At 52.9% G+C, this 17,622-nt stretch overlaps 5 protein-coding genes across 10 annotated transcripts; all 5 read right to left on the bottom strand.

Moving 5' to 3' along the window:
* Positions 1-2,916: 2,916 nt before the first annotated feature.
* Positions 2,917-5,331, bottom strand: LOC121110233. Of its 2 annotated transcripts, XM_040697729.2 has the most exons (3): positions 4,040-5,331; positions 3,865-3,925; positions 2,917-3,696 (listed from the first exon to the last, which is right to left on the bottom strand). In XM_040697729.2, exons 1-3 carry the CDS (start codon positions 4,124-4,126, stop codon positions 3,002-3,004), a joined length of 843 nt encoding a protein of 280 aa, XP_040553663.1. In that variant the 5' UTR covers positions 4,127-5,331; the 3' UTR covers positions 2,917-3,001. The 2 variants fall into 2 exon arrangements, with proteins under 2 accessions (XP_040553663.1, XP_040553662.1); XM_040697728.2 differs by having other exon boundaries at positions 2,917-3,925.
* Positions 5,332-5,681: 350 nt separating this feature from the next.
* On the bottom strand, positions 5,682-8,779 carry LOC121110231. 2 transcript variants are annotated; one of them, XM_040697727.2, is made up of 3 exons: positions 7,129-8,778; positions 6,954-7,014; positions 5,682-6,785 (listed from the first exon to the last, which is right to left on the bottom strand). In XM_040697727.2, the coding sequence occupies exons 1-3, from the start codon at positions 7,213-7,215 to the stop codon at positions 6,091-6,093; spliced, it is 843 nt and encodes a 280-aa protein (XP_040553661.1). In that variant the 5' UTR covers positions 7,216-8,778; the 3' UTR covers positions 5,682-6,090. The 2 variants fall into 2 exon arrangements, with proteins under 2 accessions (XP_040553661.1, XP_040553660.1); XM_040697726.2 differs by having other exon boundaries at positions 5,682-7,014; positions 7,129-8,779.
* A 346-nt stretch (positions 8,780-9,125) lies between these two features.
* Positions 9,126-11,914, bottom strand: LOC121110232. 2 transcript variants are annotated; one of them, XM_040697725.1, is made up of 3 exons: positions 10,219-11,913; positions 10,044-10,104; positions 9,126-9,875 (listed from the first exon to the last, which is right to left on the bottom strand). In XM_040697725.1, the coding sequence occupies exons 1-3, from the start codon at positions 10,303-10,305 to the stop codon at positions 9,181-9,183; spliced, it is 843 nt and encodes a 280-aa protein (XP_040553659.1). In that variant the 5' UTR covers positions 10,306-11,913; the 3' UTR covers positions 9,126-9,180. The 2 variants fall into 2 exon arrangements, with proteins under 2 accessions (XP_040553659.1, XP_040553658.1); XM_040697724.1 differs by having other exon boundaries at positions 9,126-10,104; positions 10,219-11,914.
* A 300-nt stretch (positions 11,915-12,214) lies between these two features.
* LOC121110230 lies at positions 12,215-14,958 on the bottom strand. Of its 2 annotated transcripts, XM_040697723.2 has the most exons (3): positions 13,308-14,957; positions 13,133-13,193; positions 12,215-12,964 (listed from the first exon to the last, which is right to left on the bottom strand). In XM_040697723.2, the coding sequence occupies exons 1-3, from the start codon at positions 13,392-13,394 to the stop codon at positions 12,270-12,272; spliced, it is 843 nt and encodes a 280-aa protein (XP_040553657.1). In that variant the 5' UTR covers positions 13,395-14,957; the 3' UTR covers positions 12,215-12,269. The 2 variants fall into 2 exon arrangements, with proteins under 2 accessions (XP_040553657.1, XP_040553656.1); XM_040697722.2 differs by having other exon boundaries at positions 12,215-13,193; positions 13,308-14,958.
* Positions 14,959-15,047: 89 nt separating this feature from the next.
* On the bottom strand, positions 15,048-16,979 carry LOC121113162. 2 transcript variants are annotated; one of them, XM_040697721.1, is made up of 3 exons: positions 16,397-16,978; positions 16,222-16,282; positions 15,048-16,053 (listed from the first exon to the last, which is right to left on the bottom strand). In XM_040697721.1, the coding sequence occupies exons 1-3, from the start codon at positions 16,481-16,483 to the stop codon at positions 15,359-15,361; spliced, it is 843 nt and encodes a 280-aa protein (XP_040553655.1). In that variant the 5' UTR covers positions 16,484-16,978; the 3' UTR covers positions 15,048-15,358. The 2 variants fall into 2 exon arrangements, with proteins under 2 accessions (XP_040553655.1, XP_040553654.1); XM_040697720.1 differs by having other exon boundaries at positions 15,048-16,282; positions 16,397-16,979.
* Between the last annotated feature and the right edge of the window lie 643 nt (positions 16,980-17,622).

Raw genomic sequence — 17,622 nt, 5'->3', positions numbered from 1 at the left:
AAAGATAATGTAGTAGCAGTAATTAAGAAGTCACACAGGTAGAATCTGTAGATCTCAGCCTAAAGTTCTTCTGGGAACATGCATTTTTTAATCAACATAGGCAATTTTAAATTTATCCCAAGTTCTCAGGTTCAAATCCTAAGAAGTTTGACTGTATTTGTCTACTCAGATTTTATAACTTTTTTACTATTATTGTAATTTTCCTCACTTTTTTTGTCCCCTAAACCTTTTCTTTTCTTTTTTTCCTATTTCAATCTACTGCAGGGCTAAAATGCAAATGATAACAAGTATGAGCCATAAGTAAAGTGCTGGTGCAAGCGGCAGATATCCTCTTGACTCCTGTGGATGTTAAATTCACTCATGCCAGGACAAAATTTATCCAACAAATTAAGAGACTGTGGCAGCAGGGGAAGAATTCTGGCATTACCTTCTGAAAACAAAACAATTATCCTTTCTACTATGCTCTTATTTTGTTCATTTCTGACATTATATTTCAAGGTTTTCCCTGTATGTTGTAAATCACGGAATCATAGAATCATAGAATAGCCTGGGTTGAAAAGGACCACAGTGATCATCTACTTTTAACCCCCCTGCTATGTGGAGGGTCACCAACCACCAGACCAGGCTGCCCAGAGCCACATTCAGCCTGGCCTTGAATGCCTCCAGGGATGGGGCATCCACAACCTCCTTGGGCAACCTGTTCCAGTGTGTCACCACCTGGAACACACCTTTTCACTCTGAGTGAAAAACTTCCTCCTAATATCTAACCTAAACCTCGCCTGTCCCAGTTTAAAACCATTCTCCCTTGTCCTATCACTATCCACCCTCACAAAGAGCCATTCCCCTTCCTGTTTATATGCTCCCTTCAAGGACACAATGAGCTGTCTCCCCAGAGCCTTCTCTTTTCCGAGCTGAACAATCCCAGTTCCCTCAACCTTTCCTCATAGGAGAGATGCTCCAGCCTTCTGATCATCTTAGTGACTCTCCTCTGGACCCACTCCAGGAGCTCCGCATCCTTCCTGTAGTGGAGGCCCCAGACCTGGATGCAGTAGAGGGGGACAATCACCTCCCTCTCCCTGCTGGCCACCCCTTTTTTAATGCAGCCCAGAACACAGTTGGCCTTCCAGGCTGCAAGCGCACACTGCTGTCTCATGTCCAGCTTCTCGTCTACCAGGACCCCCACGTCCTTCTCGGCAGGGCTGCTCTCAAGGAGATCTTCCCCCAGTTTGTATAAATACCTGGGATTGCCCCAACCGAAGTGCAGCACCCTGCACTTGGCCTTATTGAACCTTATTAGGTTTTCATGGGCCCAGTTCTCCAGCCTGTCCAAGTCCCTCTGAATGGCTTCCCTTCCTTCCAGTGTATCAACTGCACGCCTCAGCTTGGTGTCATCTGCAAACTTGCTGAGGTTGCACTCAATGTCATCGTCTACGTCACTGATGAAGATGTTGAAGAGCACTGGTTCCAAGATTGTCCCCTGAGGGACACTGCTTATGACCAGCCTCCAACCTGACACAGAGCCATTAATCAGAAATTAATTAAAAATGAAGTCCCCTGAGCCTGGGACTTAAAGTGCTAAACCTCTCCATACAGAATACAGTTTGTATTTTCCAAAGACCAGTCAAAAAAACCTAATCTCAGTTAATACAAAACCCATGAATCCTCTCTTCATAACTATCAGTTTTTCTCTCTGTTTATCACAACTAATTTGAAGAGAACTCTGCTGGAATAAAAACAAATAAAGTAACATTTTTTAGGAAACTGAAACGGCCTGAAAAAAAATAGTCACTCCTCCAGAATTATCTATTTCCAGTGTCATAATGAGGAAATGATGCCAAATGTGCCTGTAAGCTGTATCTTTCATTTCAAAAAAACTGTCTCTTTTCCCTCTTATGTGAAGGTCAAACAGAGGAAGATGTGTCATGCTACACTGCTTCAAAAAAGCAGAGTGGTCTTTTATTGTGGAGAAAAAATCTTTAAGGAACAGGCATGAGTGTACAACACACTGATCTATCTTCAAGGCCAAGTTGGATAGGGTCTGAGCAGTCTTATCTAGTGGGCTGCAACCTTGCTCTCAGCAGAGGGGTTTGAACTAGATGATCTTAATGGTCATTCCCTCCCAGCCTAATCAATTCTATTGCTCTGTGATTCTATAATTCTATAACTGCCTTCCTTAAAACTCACTGATGCTTACTATCAACAAGAGATTAACAAAGAGGGTGTTTAATTGGCAAAAGAGGAAAGAACAAATGACATCTTAATCAAGAGTATTCTGAATGTAATACATATAATTCTATTATTTCATCCTCAAACCATTACTTTTTAAAGCAAGATAAAATATATATTATAATTATAAAAAACGATCTGAATGTTGGGATTGTCATCAACAATTTGTGTTGTGAATTCACTCAGTCTGTTACTAATTATTTTTAATTTCAATTAAGGCCAGCAGTCAAAGACCAGTGGATTGTTTCAGCATTCAGTCAATACCTATTTAATATGTTTGCGCACTTTGCTCTGACGTGCAAGTGTAAGGGAGAAGAGCAAGTCTGCATGCACATGTAGAAAAAGAGAGCTTGGTTAATAAGGTGTTTTCCTTAGGAATGTAACTCTGTAACTCTTTCACTTTGCAATGACATCCCCGAAGGACATAGGAAATTAAAGACTTGAAAAAAGTTAAAAGATAAAGTGGAACAGTTGGGATGCTTCTTTCTGTTTCCTTCAATCTAGTTCAGTGAATTCAAACTCTCCTCTTAGCCCTCAAACAGAGCAGTGACTTCTGTATGGAAAAGATTAGAGTAAGATTTCTTTGAGAAAAAAAAGGGTAAACACATCTAGCTCTTACGTATTTGGCAACAACTTTTAATTATGCCTCAGATATATTCAGAGAATCATAGAATCAAAGAATCACCAAGGTTGGAAAAGAACCACATCATTCTCCTGCACGATCGTGCCTTTCATTGGTGGCTGTGTGCAGGAAGGGGTTACAGGAGGTTGCTCTTCAGTTGCACTGCCTGACTTGTAGCAATTGTTCGTTCTTAGTCTTGGGCCGCTTCAGGGACACCAGGAGCTGCCGGTACAGCCTTTCCATAGCGAGCCTGTCCGATTGCTCTGTGCTTCTCTTGTCACTGAAGCCAGAGTTGAAGGGCTGGCAGGTTTCAGTGCTGCTGTCTGCTTTTCTCTCGAGGCTCAAAGCTGGTCCACGTGATGGTCTTGCTGCTGCTCCTGCTTTCTCGTGCCCTTTGGGAAGTGCTGGGGGGCGCATGGGCCAAATAGGCCTCTTGGTCTTGTATTGCCACCAGCGTCTTCTCTCCTCTGTTTGAACGAGCCCCTCCTGAAAGATCATCCCTTTCACTGGTGGCTTTGTGCAGTTGATGATCTCAGGTGGCAGGTCTGCAACTCCACTGCCTAGCCTTGAACGCTGACTGAGCGTCCTGGGGGTCCCACGTGCCAGCAGAACCTGCGGGCGCTGGTCCTGTCTGGGAAGCCTGCCGGGTTTCCCTGCAGAGCTCGTGGAACCAGTGGCAGAGTCCATGTGAAGAGAGGGGCATAGGCTGCGCTGCAGCAAAGGCCGGGTCTTTCCTGGCCGGATGAGACGGGGCGGGATGGGACTGCCGTGCCATGGTGATGCTTGCTGCTGGGAGCAACGTGGCCTGCACAGGGGGCTCCCGCGCCTGCCTGCCTGCCTCTCAGCACCTGTAAAACAGGGAGCGGGCCTGAGCCACAGTAGGCTAGGGGGCACCGGGGATCTTCCAGGCCCACCTGGCCTGGCTGCTTCGTGACAGAGGCTGGTACAAAGCCTGGCTTCTCCCAGAGGACTGGCCCTGCCTGGGAATGTGCCAGGCTGACCCTCAGGGGACTCACGTGACTTCAATGCCGCTACTTGCTGCCACCATCTCCACCACTGCCAGCGCCGGTCAGAACCCTACGGGCACATGAACGTGACACGGTGACAGGACTTGCGGGGCAGCCCTATCCCCCCACCCCAAAGCCCCGAGTCCCCTAGCCTGACATGACTCCCATCCTCAAATTTCCCTACCTGTCGGCGCCAGGAAGTGGTGAGCAAAGACAGCCCAGCCACCAGGAGCAGGAGGCTGGGGACAAGGAGAAAGCTGTCGAGAACCATCGCTCAAAGCTGGTCACGACCGCACTGGGAGAGACCAAGTGCTGGCCGCTGGCTTACATGGGCAGAGCCGTGAGATCATAGTCCGGCAGGAGGGGATCATTCTGTGAGGTCACAGCCCCACTGCGCATATGGAAGTAGGCTGGCAGTAGCCCCCAGCATAGGGATGGGAGCAGTTATGGACATAACTTGAGTATAATCAAAAAATACATAAAACTGGAGCTTTGACAACAAGCAAACACATGTAGCAGTCTGGGGACCATCCCTGAGGCGTGCTGCTGCCATCCTTACTTCACATACCTGAGTTGGACACAAGTTAGAATGGGAAAGTGGTTTTTGTTTGCTTTTAGTTCTCACTACCCCAGTTCTTTCCTAGTGGGTAATTAAATGAATCTTCTTCAAACTGAAACTGCTTTCTGCTGCGCTGTACCTGGTGCGTGTCCTCCCTCAGACCTTTTGTCTGCAGAGTATTTGAAGAAGGCCTTTCTGTTGTCCTTGACCGCTCTTGCCAGGTTAAACTCTAAGGAGGCCTGAGCTTTCCCAGTTCATGGAATCATAGAATCACCAAGGTTGGAAAAGACCCACAGGATCAGCCAGTCCAGCCATCCACCCATCACCAACAGTTCTCACTAAACCGTGTCCCTCAACACAACATCCAAACTTTCCTTGAACACCTCCAGGGTCGGTGACTCCACCACCTCCCTGGGCAGCCCATTCCAGTGCCTGACCACCCATTCAGAGAAGGAGTGTTGCCTAATGTCCAGCCTGAACCTCCCCTGGTGCAGCTTGAAGCCGTTCCCTCTAGTCCTATCACTGGTTACACGAGAGAAGGGGCCGGCCCCCAGCTCACTACAACCTCCCTTCGGTCAGTTATAGAGAGCAGTAAGGCAAGCTGAGCACTCTTACTTCACCCTAGGGGGGTGGGAGGCCCCCTGGCCTTGATCAGTTCTAGGGCGCTACCCCAGCTCTGCAAGTCCAGCTACAACCCTATTCCCCTTCAAATCTACTCTAAAGCTCTTGGGATGACCCCTCCTCATTCCTGTCCCAGAACCCTTTGGCCACTGTGACGCAAACCTTTCCCATGCATTACTGTCAGGTCTGGCGTCTTACCAAACCAGCCACCATCAAAGAGCCCAATGCTCTGCCTGTAGCACCGGTCTCATAGCCAGGCATTTGTGTATCGAGAGAGGCTCAACGCCCTGCCGGACGGGCTGCAGCCTGCAAGGCGCACACACCAACACCGTTTGCTCACCCTGCGTGCTCTGTGGGTGGCAGCTAGCTGCTGCCCTCCCTGAGGCTACTTATGGCCTGCTAGCCTGGTCCCGGCTGGGCAGTGTCGGCAGCGCCCACGCTAGCTCGGCTGCCCGCCCACAGGCTGCCAGCCCCCTGGCACAGGCAGAGCGCTTTTGCTGGCTTCAAAAAGCCCCCAGAAGAGCGTTTCATCAACCCCTTTTGCCTCAGATCCCTTCCCCAGTGCAGTCTTACCTTCTCTGAAGCTCTTCTTCTCAGAGAGAGCTTGCTCTTATTGCTAAAAGTCAAGGAATAAGGATAGCAGTTCTCTGAAGACTAGCTAGACTTTTATTAAATTATCCTTTTAAAACTCTGAAAGACCTCAGACTGAAATAGTGTGTGATGCAAACGATGATCTTAGGGCTGAGGTTCAGTTCTCTGTTGGTATGTTGACAATGAATCCATAACGATGACAGCAGCGTCTAGGTGCTGGCAGGTTTCAGTTCTGCTGTCTCCTTTTCTGCAGGCTTGAAGCTGGCCCCGGTGTTGGTCCTGCAGCTGCTCCAGCTTCCATCCAGACTCTGGGAAGAGCTGGGGAGGGTATACAACAGTCAGAAGGCCTCTTGGCCCTGCTCTTCCACCAGCATTTCCTCTCCTCTGTTGGAAGGATGTTCTCCTGCACGATCGTGCCTTTCATTGGTGGCTGTGTGCAGGAAGGGGTTACAGGAGGTTGCTCTTCAGTTGCACTGCCTGACTTGTAGCAATTGTTCGTTCTTAGTCTTGGGCCGCTTCAGGGACACCAGGAGCTGCCGGTACAGCCTTTCCATAGCGAGCCTGTCCGATTGCTCTGTGCTTCTCTTGTCACTGAAGCCAGAGTTGAAGGGCTGGCAGGTTTCAGTGCTGCTGTCTGCTTTTCTCTCGAGGCTCAAAGCTGGTCCACGTGATGGTCTTGCTGCAGCTCCTGCTTTCTCGTGCCCTTTGGGAAGTGCTGGGGGGCGCATGGGCCAAATAGGCCTCTTGGTCTTGTATTGCCACCAGCGTCTTCTCTCCTCTGTTTGAACGAGCCCCTCCTGAAAGATCATCCCTTTCACTGGTGGCTTTGTGCAGTTGATGATCTCAGGTGGCAGGTCTGCAACTCCACTGCCTAGCCTTGAACGCTGACTGAGCGTCCTGGGGGTCCCACGTGCCAGCAGAACCTGCGGGCGCTGGTCCTGTCTGGGAAGCCTGCCGGGTTTCCCTGCAGAGCTCGTGGAACCAGTGGCAGAGTCCATGTGAAGAGAGGGGCATAGGCTGCGCTGCAGCAAAGGCCGGGTCTTTCCTGGCCGGATGAGACGGGGCGGGATGGGACTGCCGTGCCATGGTGATGCTTGCTGCTGGGAGCAACGTGGCCTGCACAGGGGGCTCCCGCGCCTGCCTGCCTGCCTCTCAGCACCTGTAAAACAGGGAGCGGGCCTGAGCCACAGTAGGCTAGGGGGCACCGGGGATCTTCCAGGCCCACCTGGCCTGGCTGCTTCGTGACAGAGGCTGGTACAAAGCCTGGCTTCTCCCAGAGGACTGGCCCTGCCTGGGAATGTGCCAGGCTGACCCTCAGGGGACTCACGTGACTTCAATGCCGCTACTTGCTGCCACCATCTCCACCACTGCCAGCGCCGGTCAGAACCCTACGGGCACATGAACGTGACACGGTGACAGGACTTGCGGGGCAGCCCTATCCCCCCACCCCAAAGCCCCGAGTCCCCTAGCCTGACATGACTCCCATCCTCAAATTTCCCTACCTGTCGGCGCCAGGAAGTGGTGAGCAAAGACAGCCCAGCCACCAGGAGCAGGAGGCTGGGGACAAGGAGAAAGCTGTCGAGAACCATCGCTCAAAGCTGGTCACGACCGCACTGGGAGAGACCAAGTGCTGGCCGCTGGCTTACATGGGCAGAGCCGTGAGATCATAGTCCGGCCGGAGGGGATCATTCTGTGAGGTCACAGCCCCACTGCGCATATGGAAGTAGGCTGGCAGTAGCCCCCAGCATAGGGATGGGAGCAGTTATGGACATAACTTGAGTATAATCAAAAAAATACATAAAACTGGAGCTTTGACAACAAGCAAACACATGTAACAGTCTGGGGACCATCCCTGAGGCGTGCTGCTGCCATCCTTACTTCACATACCTGAGTTGGACACAAGTTAGAATGGGAAAGTGGTTTTTGTTTGCTTTTAGTTCTCACTACCCCAGTTCTTTCCTAGTGGGTAATTAAATGAATCTTCTTCAAACTGAAACTGCTTTCTGCTGCGCTGTACCTGGTGCGTGTCCTCCCTCAGACCTTTTGTCTGCAGAGTATTTGAAGAAGGCCTTTCTGTTGTCCTTGACCGCTCTTGCCAGGTTAAACTCTAAGGAGGCCTGAGCTTTCCCAGTTCATGGAATCATAGAATCACCAAGGTTGGAAAAGACCCACAGGATCAGCCAGTCCAGCCATCCACCCATCACCAACAGTTCTCACTAAACCGTGTCCCTCAACACAACATCCAAACTTTCCTTGAACACCTCCAGGGTCGGTGACTCCACCACCTCCCTGGGCAGCCCATTCCAGTGCCTGACCACCCATTCAGAGAAGGAGTGTTGCCTAACGTCCAGCCTGAACCTCCCCTGGTGCAGCTTGAAGCCGTTCCCTCTAGTCCTATCACTGGTTACACGAGAGAAGGGGCCGGCCCCCAGCTCACTACAACCTCCCTTCGGTCAGTTATAGAGAGCAGTAAGGCAAGCTGAGCACTCTTACTTCACCCTAGGGGGGTGGGAGGCCCCCTGGCCTTGATCAGTTCTAGGGCGCTACCCCAGCTCTGCAAGTCCAGCTACAACCCTATTCCCCTTCAAATCTACTCTAAAGCTCTTGGGATGACCCCTCCTCATTCCTGTCCCAGAACCCTTTGGCCACTGTGACGCAAACCTTTCCCATGCATTACTGTCAGGTCTGGCGTCTTACCAAAACAGCCACTATCAAAGAGCCCAATGCTCTGCCTGTAGCACCGGTCTCATAGCCAGGCATTTGTGTATCGAGAGAGGCTCAACGCCCTGCCGGACGGGCTGCAGCCTGCAAGGCGCACACACCAACACCGTTTGCTCACCCTGCGTGCTCTGTGGGTGGCAGCTAGCTGCTGCCCTCCCTGAGGCTACTTATGGCCTGCTAGCCTGGTCCCAGCTGGGCAGTGTCGGCAGCGCCCACGCCAGCTCAGCTGCCCGCCCACAAGCTGCCAGCCCCCTGGCACAGGCAGAGCGCTTTTGCTGGCTTCAAAAAGCCCCCAGAAGAGCGTTTCATCAACCCCTTTTGCCTCAGATCCCTTCCCCAGTGCAGTCTTACCTTCTCTGAAGCTCTTCTTCTCAGAGAGAGCTTGCTCTTATTGCTAAAAGTCAAGGAATAAGGATAGCAGTTCTCTGAAGACTAGCTAGACTTTTATTAAATTATCCTTTTAAAACTCTGAAAGACCTCAGACTGAAATAGTGTGTGATGCAAACAATGATCTTAGGGCTGAGGTTCAGTTCTCTGTTGGTATGTTGACAATGAATCCATAACGATGACAGCAGCGTCTAGGTGCTGGCAGGTTTCAGTTCTGCTGTCTCCTTTTCTGCAGGCTTGAAGCTGGCCCCGGTGTTGGTCCTGCAGCTGCTCCAGCTTCCATCCAGACTCTGGGAAGAGCTGGGGAGGGTATACAACAGTCAGAAGGCCTCTTGGCCCTGCTCTTCCACCAGCATTTCCTCTCCTCTGTTGGAAGGATGTTATCCTGCACGATCGTGCCTTTCATTGGTGGCTGTGTGCAGGAAGGGGTTACAGGAGGTTGCTCTTCAGTTGCACTGCCTGACTTGTAGCAATTGTTCGTTCTTAGTCTTGGGCCGCTTCAGGGACACCAGGAGCTGCCGGTACAGCCTTTCCATAGCGAGCCTGTCCGATTGCTCTGTGCTTCTCTTGTCACTGAAGCCAGAGTTGAAGGGCTGGCAGGTTTCAGTGCTGCTGTCTGCTTTTCTCTCGAGGCTCAAAGCTGGTCCACGTGATGGTCTTGCTGCTGCTCCTGCTTTCTCGTGCCCTTTGGGAAGTGCTGGGGGGCGCATGGGCCAAATAGGCCTCTTGGTCTTGTATTGCCACCAGCGTCTTCTCTCCTCTGTTTGAACGAGCCCCTCCTGAAAGATCATCCCTTTCACTGGTGGCTTTGTGCAGTTGATGATCTCAGGTGGCAGGTCTGCAACTCCACTGCCTAGCCTTGAACGCTGACTGAGCGTCCTGGGGGTCCCACGTGCCAGCAGAACCTGCGGGCGCTGGTCCTGTCTGGGAAGCCTGCCGGGTTTCCCTGCAGAGCTCGTGGAACCAGTGGCAGAGTCCATGTGAAGAGAGGGGCATAGGCTGCGCTGCAGCAAAGGCCGGGTCTTTCCTGGCCGGATGAGACGGGGCGGGATGGGACTGCCGTGCCATGGTGATGCTTGCTGCTGGGAGCAACGTGGCCTGCACAGGGGGCTCCCGCGCCTGCCTGCCTGCCTCTCAGCACCTGTAAAACAGGGAGCGGGCCTGAGCCACAGTAGGCTAGGGGGCACCGGGGATCTTCCAGGCCCACCTGGCCTGGCTGCTTCGTGACAGAGGCTGGTACAAAGCCTGGCTTCTCCCAGAGGACTGGCCCTGCCTGGGAATGTGCCAGGCTGACCCTCAGGGGACTCACGTGACTTCAATGCCGCTACTTGCTGCCACCATCTCCACCACTGCCAGCGCCGGTCAGAACCCTACGGGCACATGAACGTGACACGGTGACAGGACTTGCGGGGCAGCCCTATCCCCCCACCCCAAAGCCCCGAGTCCCCTAGCCTGACATGACTCCCATCCTCAAATTTCCCTACCTGTCGGCGCCAGGAAGTGGTGAGCAAAGACAGCCCAGCCACCAGGAGCAGGAGGCTGGGGACAAGGAGAAAGCTGTCGAGAACCATCGCTCAAAGCTGGTCACGACCGCACTGGGAGAGACCAAGTGCTGGCCGCTGGCTTACATGGGCAGAGCCGTGAGATCATAGTCCGGCAGGAGGGGATCATTCTGTGAGGTCACAGCCCCACTGCGCATATGGAAGTAGGCTGGCAGTAGCCCCCAGCATAGGGATGGGAGCAGTTATGGACATAACTTGAGTATAATCAAAAAATACATAAAACTGGAGCTTTGACAACAAGCAAACACATGTAGCAGTCTGGGGACCATCCCTGAGGCGTGCTGCTGCCATCCTTACTTCACATACCTGAGTTGGACACAAGTTAGAATGGGAAAGTGGTTTTTGTTTGCTTTTAGTTCTCACTACCCCAGTTCTTTCCTAGTGGGTAATTAAATGAATCTTCTTCAAACTGAAACTGCTTTCTGCTGCGCTGTACCTGGTGCGTGTCCTCCCTCAGACCTTTTGTCTGCAGAGTATTTGAAGAAGGCCTTTCTGTTGTCCTTGACCGCTCTTGCCAGGTTAAACTCTAAGGAGGCCTGAGCTTTCCCAGTTCATGGAATCATAGAATCACCAAGGTTGGAAAAGACCCACAGGATCAGCCAGTCCAGCCATCCACCCATCACCAACAGTTCTCACTAAACCGTGTCCCTCAACACAACATCCAAACTTTCCTTGAACACCTCCAGGGTCGGTGACTCCACCACCTCCCTGGGCAGCCCATTCCAGTGCCTGACCACCCATTCAGAGAAGGAGTGTTGCCTAACGTCCAGCCTGAACCTCCCCTGGTGCAGCTTGAAGCCGTTCCCTCTAGTCCTATCACTGGTTACACGAGAGAAGGGGCCGGCCCCCAGCTCACTACAACCTCCCTTCGGTCAGTTATAGAGAGCAGTAAGGCAAGCTGAGCACTCTTACTTCACCCTAGGGGGGTGGGAGGCCCCCTGGCCTTGATCAGTTCTAGGGCGCTACCCCAGCTCTGCAAGTCCAGCTACAACCCTATTCCCCTTCAAATCTACTCTAAAGCTCTTGGGATGACCCCTCCTCATTCCTGTCCCAGAACCCTTTGGCCACTGTGACGCAAACCTTTCCCATGCATTACTGTCAGGTCTGGCGTCTTACCAAAACAGCCACTATCAAAGAGCCCAATGCTCTGCCTGTAGCACCGGTCTCATAGCCAGGCATTTGTGTATCGAGAGAGGCTCAACGCCCTGCCGGACGGGCTGCAGCCTGCAAGGCGCACACACCAACACCGTTTGCTCACCCTGCGTGCTCTGTGGGTGGCAGCTAGCTGCTGCCCTCCCTGAGGCTACTTATGGCCTGCTAGCCTGGTCCCAGCTGGGCAGTGTCGGCAGCGCCCACGCCAGCTCAGCTGCCCGCCCACAAGCTGCCAGCCCCCTGGCACAGGCAGAGCGCTTTTGCTGGCTTCAAAAAGCCCCCAGAAGAGCGTTTCATCAACCCCTTTTGCCTCAGATCCCTTCCCCAGTGCAGTCTTACCTTCTCTGAAGCTCTTCTTCTCAGAGAGAGCTTGCTCTTATTGCTAAAAGTCAAGGAATAAGGATAGCAGTTCTCTGAAGACTAGCTAGACTTTTATTAAATTATCCTTTTAAAACTCTGAAAGACCTCAGACTGAAATAGTGTGTGATACAAACAATGATCTTAGGGCTGAGGTTCAGTTCTCTGTTGGTATGTTGACAATGAATCCATAACGATGACAGCAGCGTCTAGGTGCTGGCAGGTTTCAGTTCTGCTGTCTCCTTTTCTGCAGGCTTGAAGCTGGCCCCGGTGTTGGTCCTGCAGCTGCTCCAGCTTCCATCCAGACTCTGGGAAGAGCTGGGGAGGGTATACAACAGTCAGAAGGCCTCTTGGCCCTGCTCTTCCACCAGCATTTCCTCTCCTCTGTTGGAAGGATGTTATCCTGCACGATCGTGCCTTTCATTGGTGGCTGTGTGCAGGAAGGGGTTACAGGAGGTTGCTCTTCAGTTGCACTGCCTGACTTGTAGCAATTGTTCGTTCTTAGTCTTGGGCCGCTTCAGGGACACCAGGAGCTGCCGGTACAGCCTTTCCATAGCGAGCCTGTCCGATTGCTCTGTGCTTCTCTTGTCACTGAAGCCAGAGTTGAAGGGCTGGCAGGTTTCAGTGCTGCTGTCTGCTTTTCTCTCGAGGCTCAAAGCTGGTCCACGTGATGGTCTTGCTGCAGCTCCTGCTTTCTCGTGCCCTTTGGGAAGTGCTGGGGGGCGCATGGGCCAAATAGGCCTCTTGGTCTTGTATTGCCACCAGCGTCTTCTCTCCTCTGTTTGAACGAGCCCCTCCTGAAAGATCATCCCTTTCACTGGTGGCTTTGTGCAGTTGATGATCTCAGGTGGCAGGTCTGCAACTCCACTGCCTAGCCTTGAACGCTGACTGAGCGTCCTGGGGGTCCCACGTGCCAGCAGAACCTGCGGGCGCTGGTCCTGTCTGGGAAGCCTGCCGGGTTTCCCTGCAGAGCTCGTGGAACCAGTGGCAGAGTCCATGTGAAGAGAGGGGCATAGGCTGCGCTGCAGCAAAGGCCGGGTCTTTCCTGGCCGGATGAGACGGGGCGGGATGGGACTGCCGTGCCATGGTGATGCTTGCTGCTGGGAGCAACGTGGCCTGCACAGGGGGCTCCCGCGCCTGCCTGCCTGCCTCTCAGCACCTGTAAAACAGGGAGCGGGCCTGAGCCACAGTAGGCTAGGGGGCACCGGGGATCTTCCAGGCCCACCTGGCCTGGCTGCTTCGTGACAGAGGCTGGTACAAAGCCTGGCTTCTCCCAGAGGACTGGCCCTGCCTGGGAATGTGCCAGGCTGACCCTCAGGGGACTCACGTGACTTCAATGCCGCTACTTGCTGCCACCATCTCCACCACTGCCAGCGCCGGTCAGAACCCTACGGGCACATGAACGTGACACGGTGACAGGACTTGCGGGGCAGCCCTATCCCCCCACCCCAAAGCCCCGAGTCCCCTAGCCTGACATGACTCCCATCCTCAAATTTCCCTACCTGTCGGCGCCAGGAAGTGGTGAGCAAAGACAGCCCAGCCACCAGGAGCAGGAGGCTGGGGACAAGGAGAAAGCTGTCGAGAACCATCGCTCAAAGCTGGTCACGACCGCACTGGGAGAGACCAAGTGCTGGCCGCTGGCTTACATGGGCAGAGCCGTGAGATCATAGTCCGGCAGGAGGGGATCATTCTGTGAGGTCACAGCCCCACTGCGCATATGGAAGTAGGCTGGCAGTAGCCCCCAGCATAGGGATGGGAGCAGTTATGGACATAACTTGAGTATAATCAAAAAATACATAAAACTGGAGCTTTGACAACAAGCAAACACATGTAGCAGTCTGGGGACCATCCCTGAGGCGTGCTGCTGCCATCCTTACTTCACATACCTGAGTTGGACACAAGTTAGAATGGGAAAGTGGTTTTTGTTTGCTTTTAGTTCTCACTACCCCAGTTCTTTCCTAGTGGGTAATTAAATGAATCTTCTTCAAACTGAAACTGCTTTCTGCTGCGCTGTACCTGGTGCGTGTCCTCCCTCAGACCTTTTGTCTGCAGAGTATTTGAAGAAGGCCTTTCTGTTGTCCTTGACCGCTCTTGCCAGGTTAAACTCTAAGGAGGCCTGAGCTTTCCCAGTTCATGGAATCATAGAATCACCAAGGTTGGAAAAGACCCACAGGATCAGCCAGTCCAGCCATCCACCCATCACCAACAGTTCTCACTAAACCGTGTCCCTCAACACAACATCCAAACTTTCCTTGAACACCTCCAGGGTCGGTGACTCCACCACCTCCCTGGGCAGCCCATTCCAGTGCCTGACCACCCATTCAGAGAAGGAGTGTTGCCTAACGTCCAGCCTGAACCTCCCCTGGTGCAGCTTGAAGCCGTTCCCTCTAGTCCTATCACTGGTTACACGAGAGAAGGGGCCGGCCCCCAGCTCACTACAACCTCCCTTCGGTCAGTTATAGAGAGCAGTAAGGCAAGCTGAGCACTCTTACTTCACCCTAGGGGGGTGGGAGGCCCCCTGGCCTTGATCAGTTCTAGGGCGCTACCCCAGCTCTGCAAGTCCAGCTACAACCCTATTCCCCTTCAAATCTACTCTAAAGCTCTTGGGATGACCCCTCCTCATTCCTGTCCCAGAACCCTTTGGCCACTGTGACGCAAACCTTTCCCATGCATTACTGTCAGGTCTGGCGTCTTACCAAAACAGCCACTATCAAAGAGCCCAATGCTCTGCCTGTAGCACCGGTCTCATAGCCAGGCATTTGTGTATCGAGAGAGGCTCAACGCCCTGCCGGACGGGCTGCAGCCTGCAAGGCGCACACACCAACACCGTTTGCTCACCCTGCGTGCTCTGTGGGTGGCAGCTAGCTGCTGCCCTCCCTGAGGCTACTTATGGCCTGCTAGCCTGGTCCCAGCTGGGCAGTGTCGGCAGCGCCCACGCCAGCTCAGCTGCCCGCCCACAAGCTGCCAGCCCCCTGGCACAGGCAGAGCGCTTTTGCTGGCTTCAAAAAGCCCCCAGAAGAGCGTTTCATCAACCCCTTTTGCCTCAGATCCCTTCCCCAGTGCAGTCTTACCTTCTCTGAAGCTCTTCTTCTCAGAGAGAGCTTGCTCTTATTGCTAAAAGTCAAGGAATAAGGATAGCAGTTCTCTGAAGACTAGCTAGACTTTTATTAAATTATCCTTTTAAAACTCTGAAAGACCTCAGACTGAAATAGTGTGTGATGCAAACAATGATCTTAGGGCTGAGGTTCAGTTCTCTGTTGGTATGTTGACAATGAATCCATAACGATGACAGCAGCGTCTAGGTGCTGGCAGGTTTCAGTTCTGCTGTCTCCTTTTCTGCAGGCTTGAAGCTGGCCCCGGTGTTGGTCCTGCAGCTGCTCCAGCTTCCATCCAGACTCTGGGAAGAGCTGGGGAGGGTATACAACAGTCAGAAGGCCTCTTGGCCCTGCTCTTCCACCAGCATTTCCTCTCCTCTGTTGGAAGGATGTTCTCCTGCACGATCGTGCCTTTCATTGGTGGCTGTGTGCAGGAAGGGGTTACAGGAGGTTGCTCTTCAGTTGCACTGCCTGACTTGTAGCAATTGTTCGTTCTTAGTCTTGGGCCGCTTCAGGGACACCAGGAGCTGCCGGTACAGCCTTTCCATAGCGAGCCTGTCCGATTGCTCTGTGCTTCTCTTGTCACTGAAGCCAGAGTTGAAGGGCTGGCAGGTTTCAGTGCTGCTGTCTGCTTTTCTCTCGAGGCTCAAAGCTGGTCCACGTGATGGTCTTGCTGCAGCTCCTGCTTTCTCGTGCCCTTTGGGAAGTGCTGGGGGGCGCATGGGCCAAATAGGCCTCTTGGTCTTGTATTGCCACCAGCGTCTTCTCTCCTCTGTTTGAACGAGCCCCTCCTGAAAGATCATCCCTTTCACTGGTGGCTTTGTGCAGTTGATGATCTCAGGTGGCAGGTCTGCAACTCCACTGCCTAGCCTTGAACGCTGACTGAGCGTCCTGGGGGTCCCACGTGCCAGCAGAACCTGCGGGCGCTGGTCCTGTCTGGGAAGCCTGCCGGGTTTCCCTGCAGAGCTCGTGGAACCAGTGGCAGAGTCCATGTGAAGAGAGGGGCATAGGCTGCGCTGCAGCAAAGGCCGGGTCTTTCCTGGCCGGATGAGACGGGGCGGGATGGGACTGCCGTGCCATGGTGATGCTTGCTGCTGGGAGCAACGTGGCCTGCACAGGGGGCTCCCGCGCCTGCCTGCCTGCCTCTCAGCACCTGTAAAACAGGGAGCGGGCCTGAGCCACAGTAGGCTAGGGGGCACCGGGGATCTTCCAGGCCCACCTGGCCTGGCTGCTTCGTGACAGAGGCTGGTACAAAGCCTGGCTTCTCCCAGAGGACTGGCCCTGCCTGGGAATGTGCCAGGCTGACCCTCAGGGGACTCACGTGACTTCAATGCCGCTACTTGCTGCCACCATCTCCACCACTGCCAGCGCCGGTCAGAACCCTACGGGCACATGAACGTGACACGGTGACAGGACTTGCGGGGCAGCCCTATCCCCCCACCCCAAAGCCCCGAGTCCCCTAGCCTGACATGACTCCCATCCTCAAATTTCCCTACCTGTCGGCGCCAGGAAGTGGTGAGCAAAGACAGCCCAGCCACCAGGAGCAGGAGGCTGGGGACAAGGAGAAAGCTGTCGAGAACCATCGCTCAAAGCTGGTCACGACCGCACTGGGAGAGACCAAGTGCTGGCCGCTGGCTTACATGGGCAGAGCCGTGAGATCATAGTCCGGCCGGAGGGGATCATTCTGTGAGGTCACAGCCCCACTGCGCATATGGAAGTAGGCTGGCAGTAGCCCCCAGCATAGGGATGGGAGCAGTTATGGACATAACTTGAGTATAATCAAAAAAATACATAAAACTGGAGCTTTGACAACAAGCAAACACATGTAACAGTCTGGGGACCATCCCTGAGGCGTGCTGCTGCCATCCTTACTTCACATACCTGAGTTGGACACAAGTTAGAATGGGAAAGTGGTTTTTGTTTGCTTTTAGTTCTCACTACCCCAGTTCTTTCCTAGTGGGTAATTAAATGAATCTTCTTCAAACTGAAACTGCTTTCTGCTGCGCTGTACCTGGTGCGTGTCCTCCCTCAGACCTTTTGTCTGCAGAGTATTTGAAGAAGGCCTTTCTGTTGTCCTTGACCGCTCTTGCCAGGTTAAACTCTAAGGAGGCCTGAGCTCTCCCGGTTCATGGAATCATAGAATCACCAAGGTTGGAAAAGACCCACAGGATCAGCCAGTCCAGCCATCCACCCATCACCAACAGTTCTCACTAAACCGTGTCCCTCAACACAACATCCAAACTTTCCTTGAACACCTCCAGGGTCGGTGACTCCACCACCTCCCTGGGCAGCCCATTCCAGTGCCTGACCACCCATTCAGAGAAGGAGTGTTGCCTAACGTCCAGCCTGAACCTCCCCTGGTGCAGCTTGAAGCCGTTCCCTCTAGTCCTATCACTGGTTACACAAGAGAAGTGGCCGAAAACAAAACAAAGGCCAAAAACGATTCATGTAAATATTTAAATATTTCCACTGTTATCAGCTGATGCCTTTTCCCTGCTTGTTTTAGAAATTCTGGATTAACAGGAATGCCTAAAACACAGCGTTTTAGTACTGTTAGGATTTATAAATGGGAAAATGAAGATGCATGAGGGAGACCTGTCTTTCAGGGAGAGTATGTCCCACTAGATCAGCTGATTTTTTCAAAAATATTACCTCTTCTGACTAGCTTTGCTTTTTGTTGAGAATTGAAGAGAAATAGATGAACTGTATACTCCATTGAGTA

This window comes from Gallus gallus, chromosome 3 (assembly GCF_016699485.2).
Source record: "Gallus gallus isolate bGalGal1 chromosome 3, bGalGal1.mat.broiler.GRCg7b, whole genome shotgun sequence".
Classification (NCBI taxonomy): Eukaryota; Metazoa; Chordata; class Aves; order Galliformes; family Phasianidae; genus Gallus; species Gallus gallus.
The sequence above is the reverse complement of the archived record's forward strand: the minus strand, read 5'-3'. Positions and strand labels throughout refer to the sequence as shown.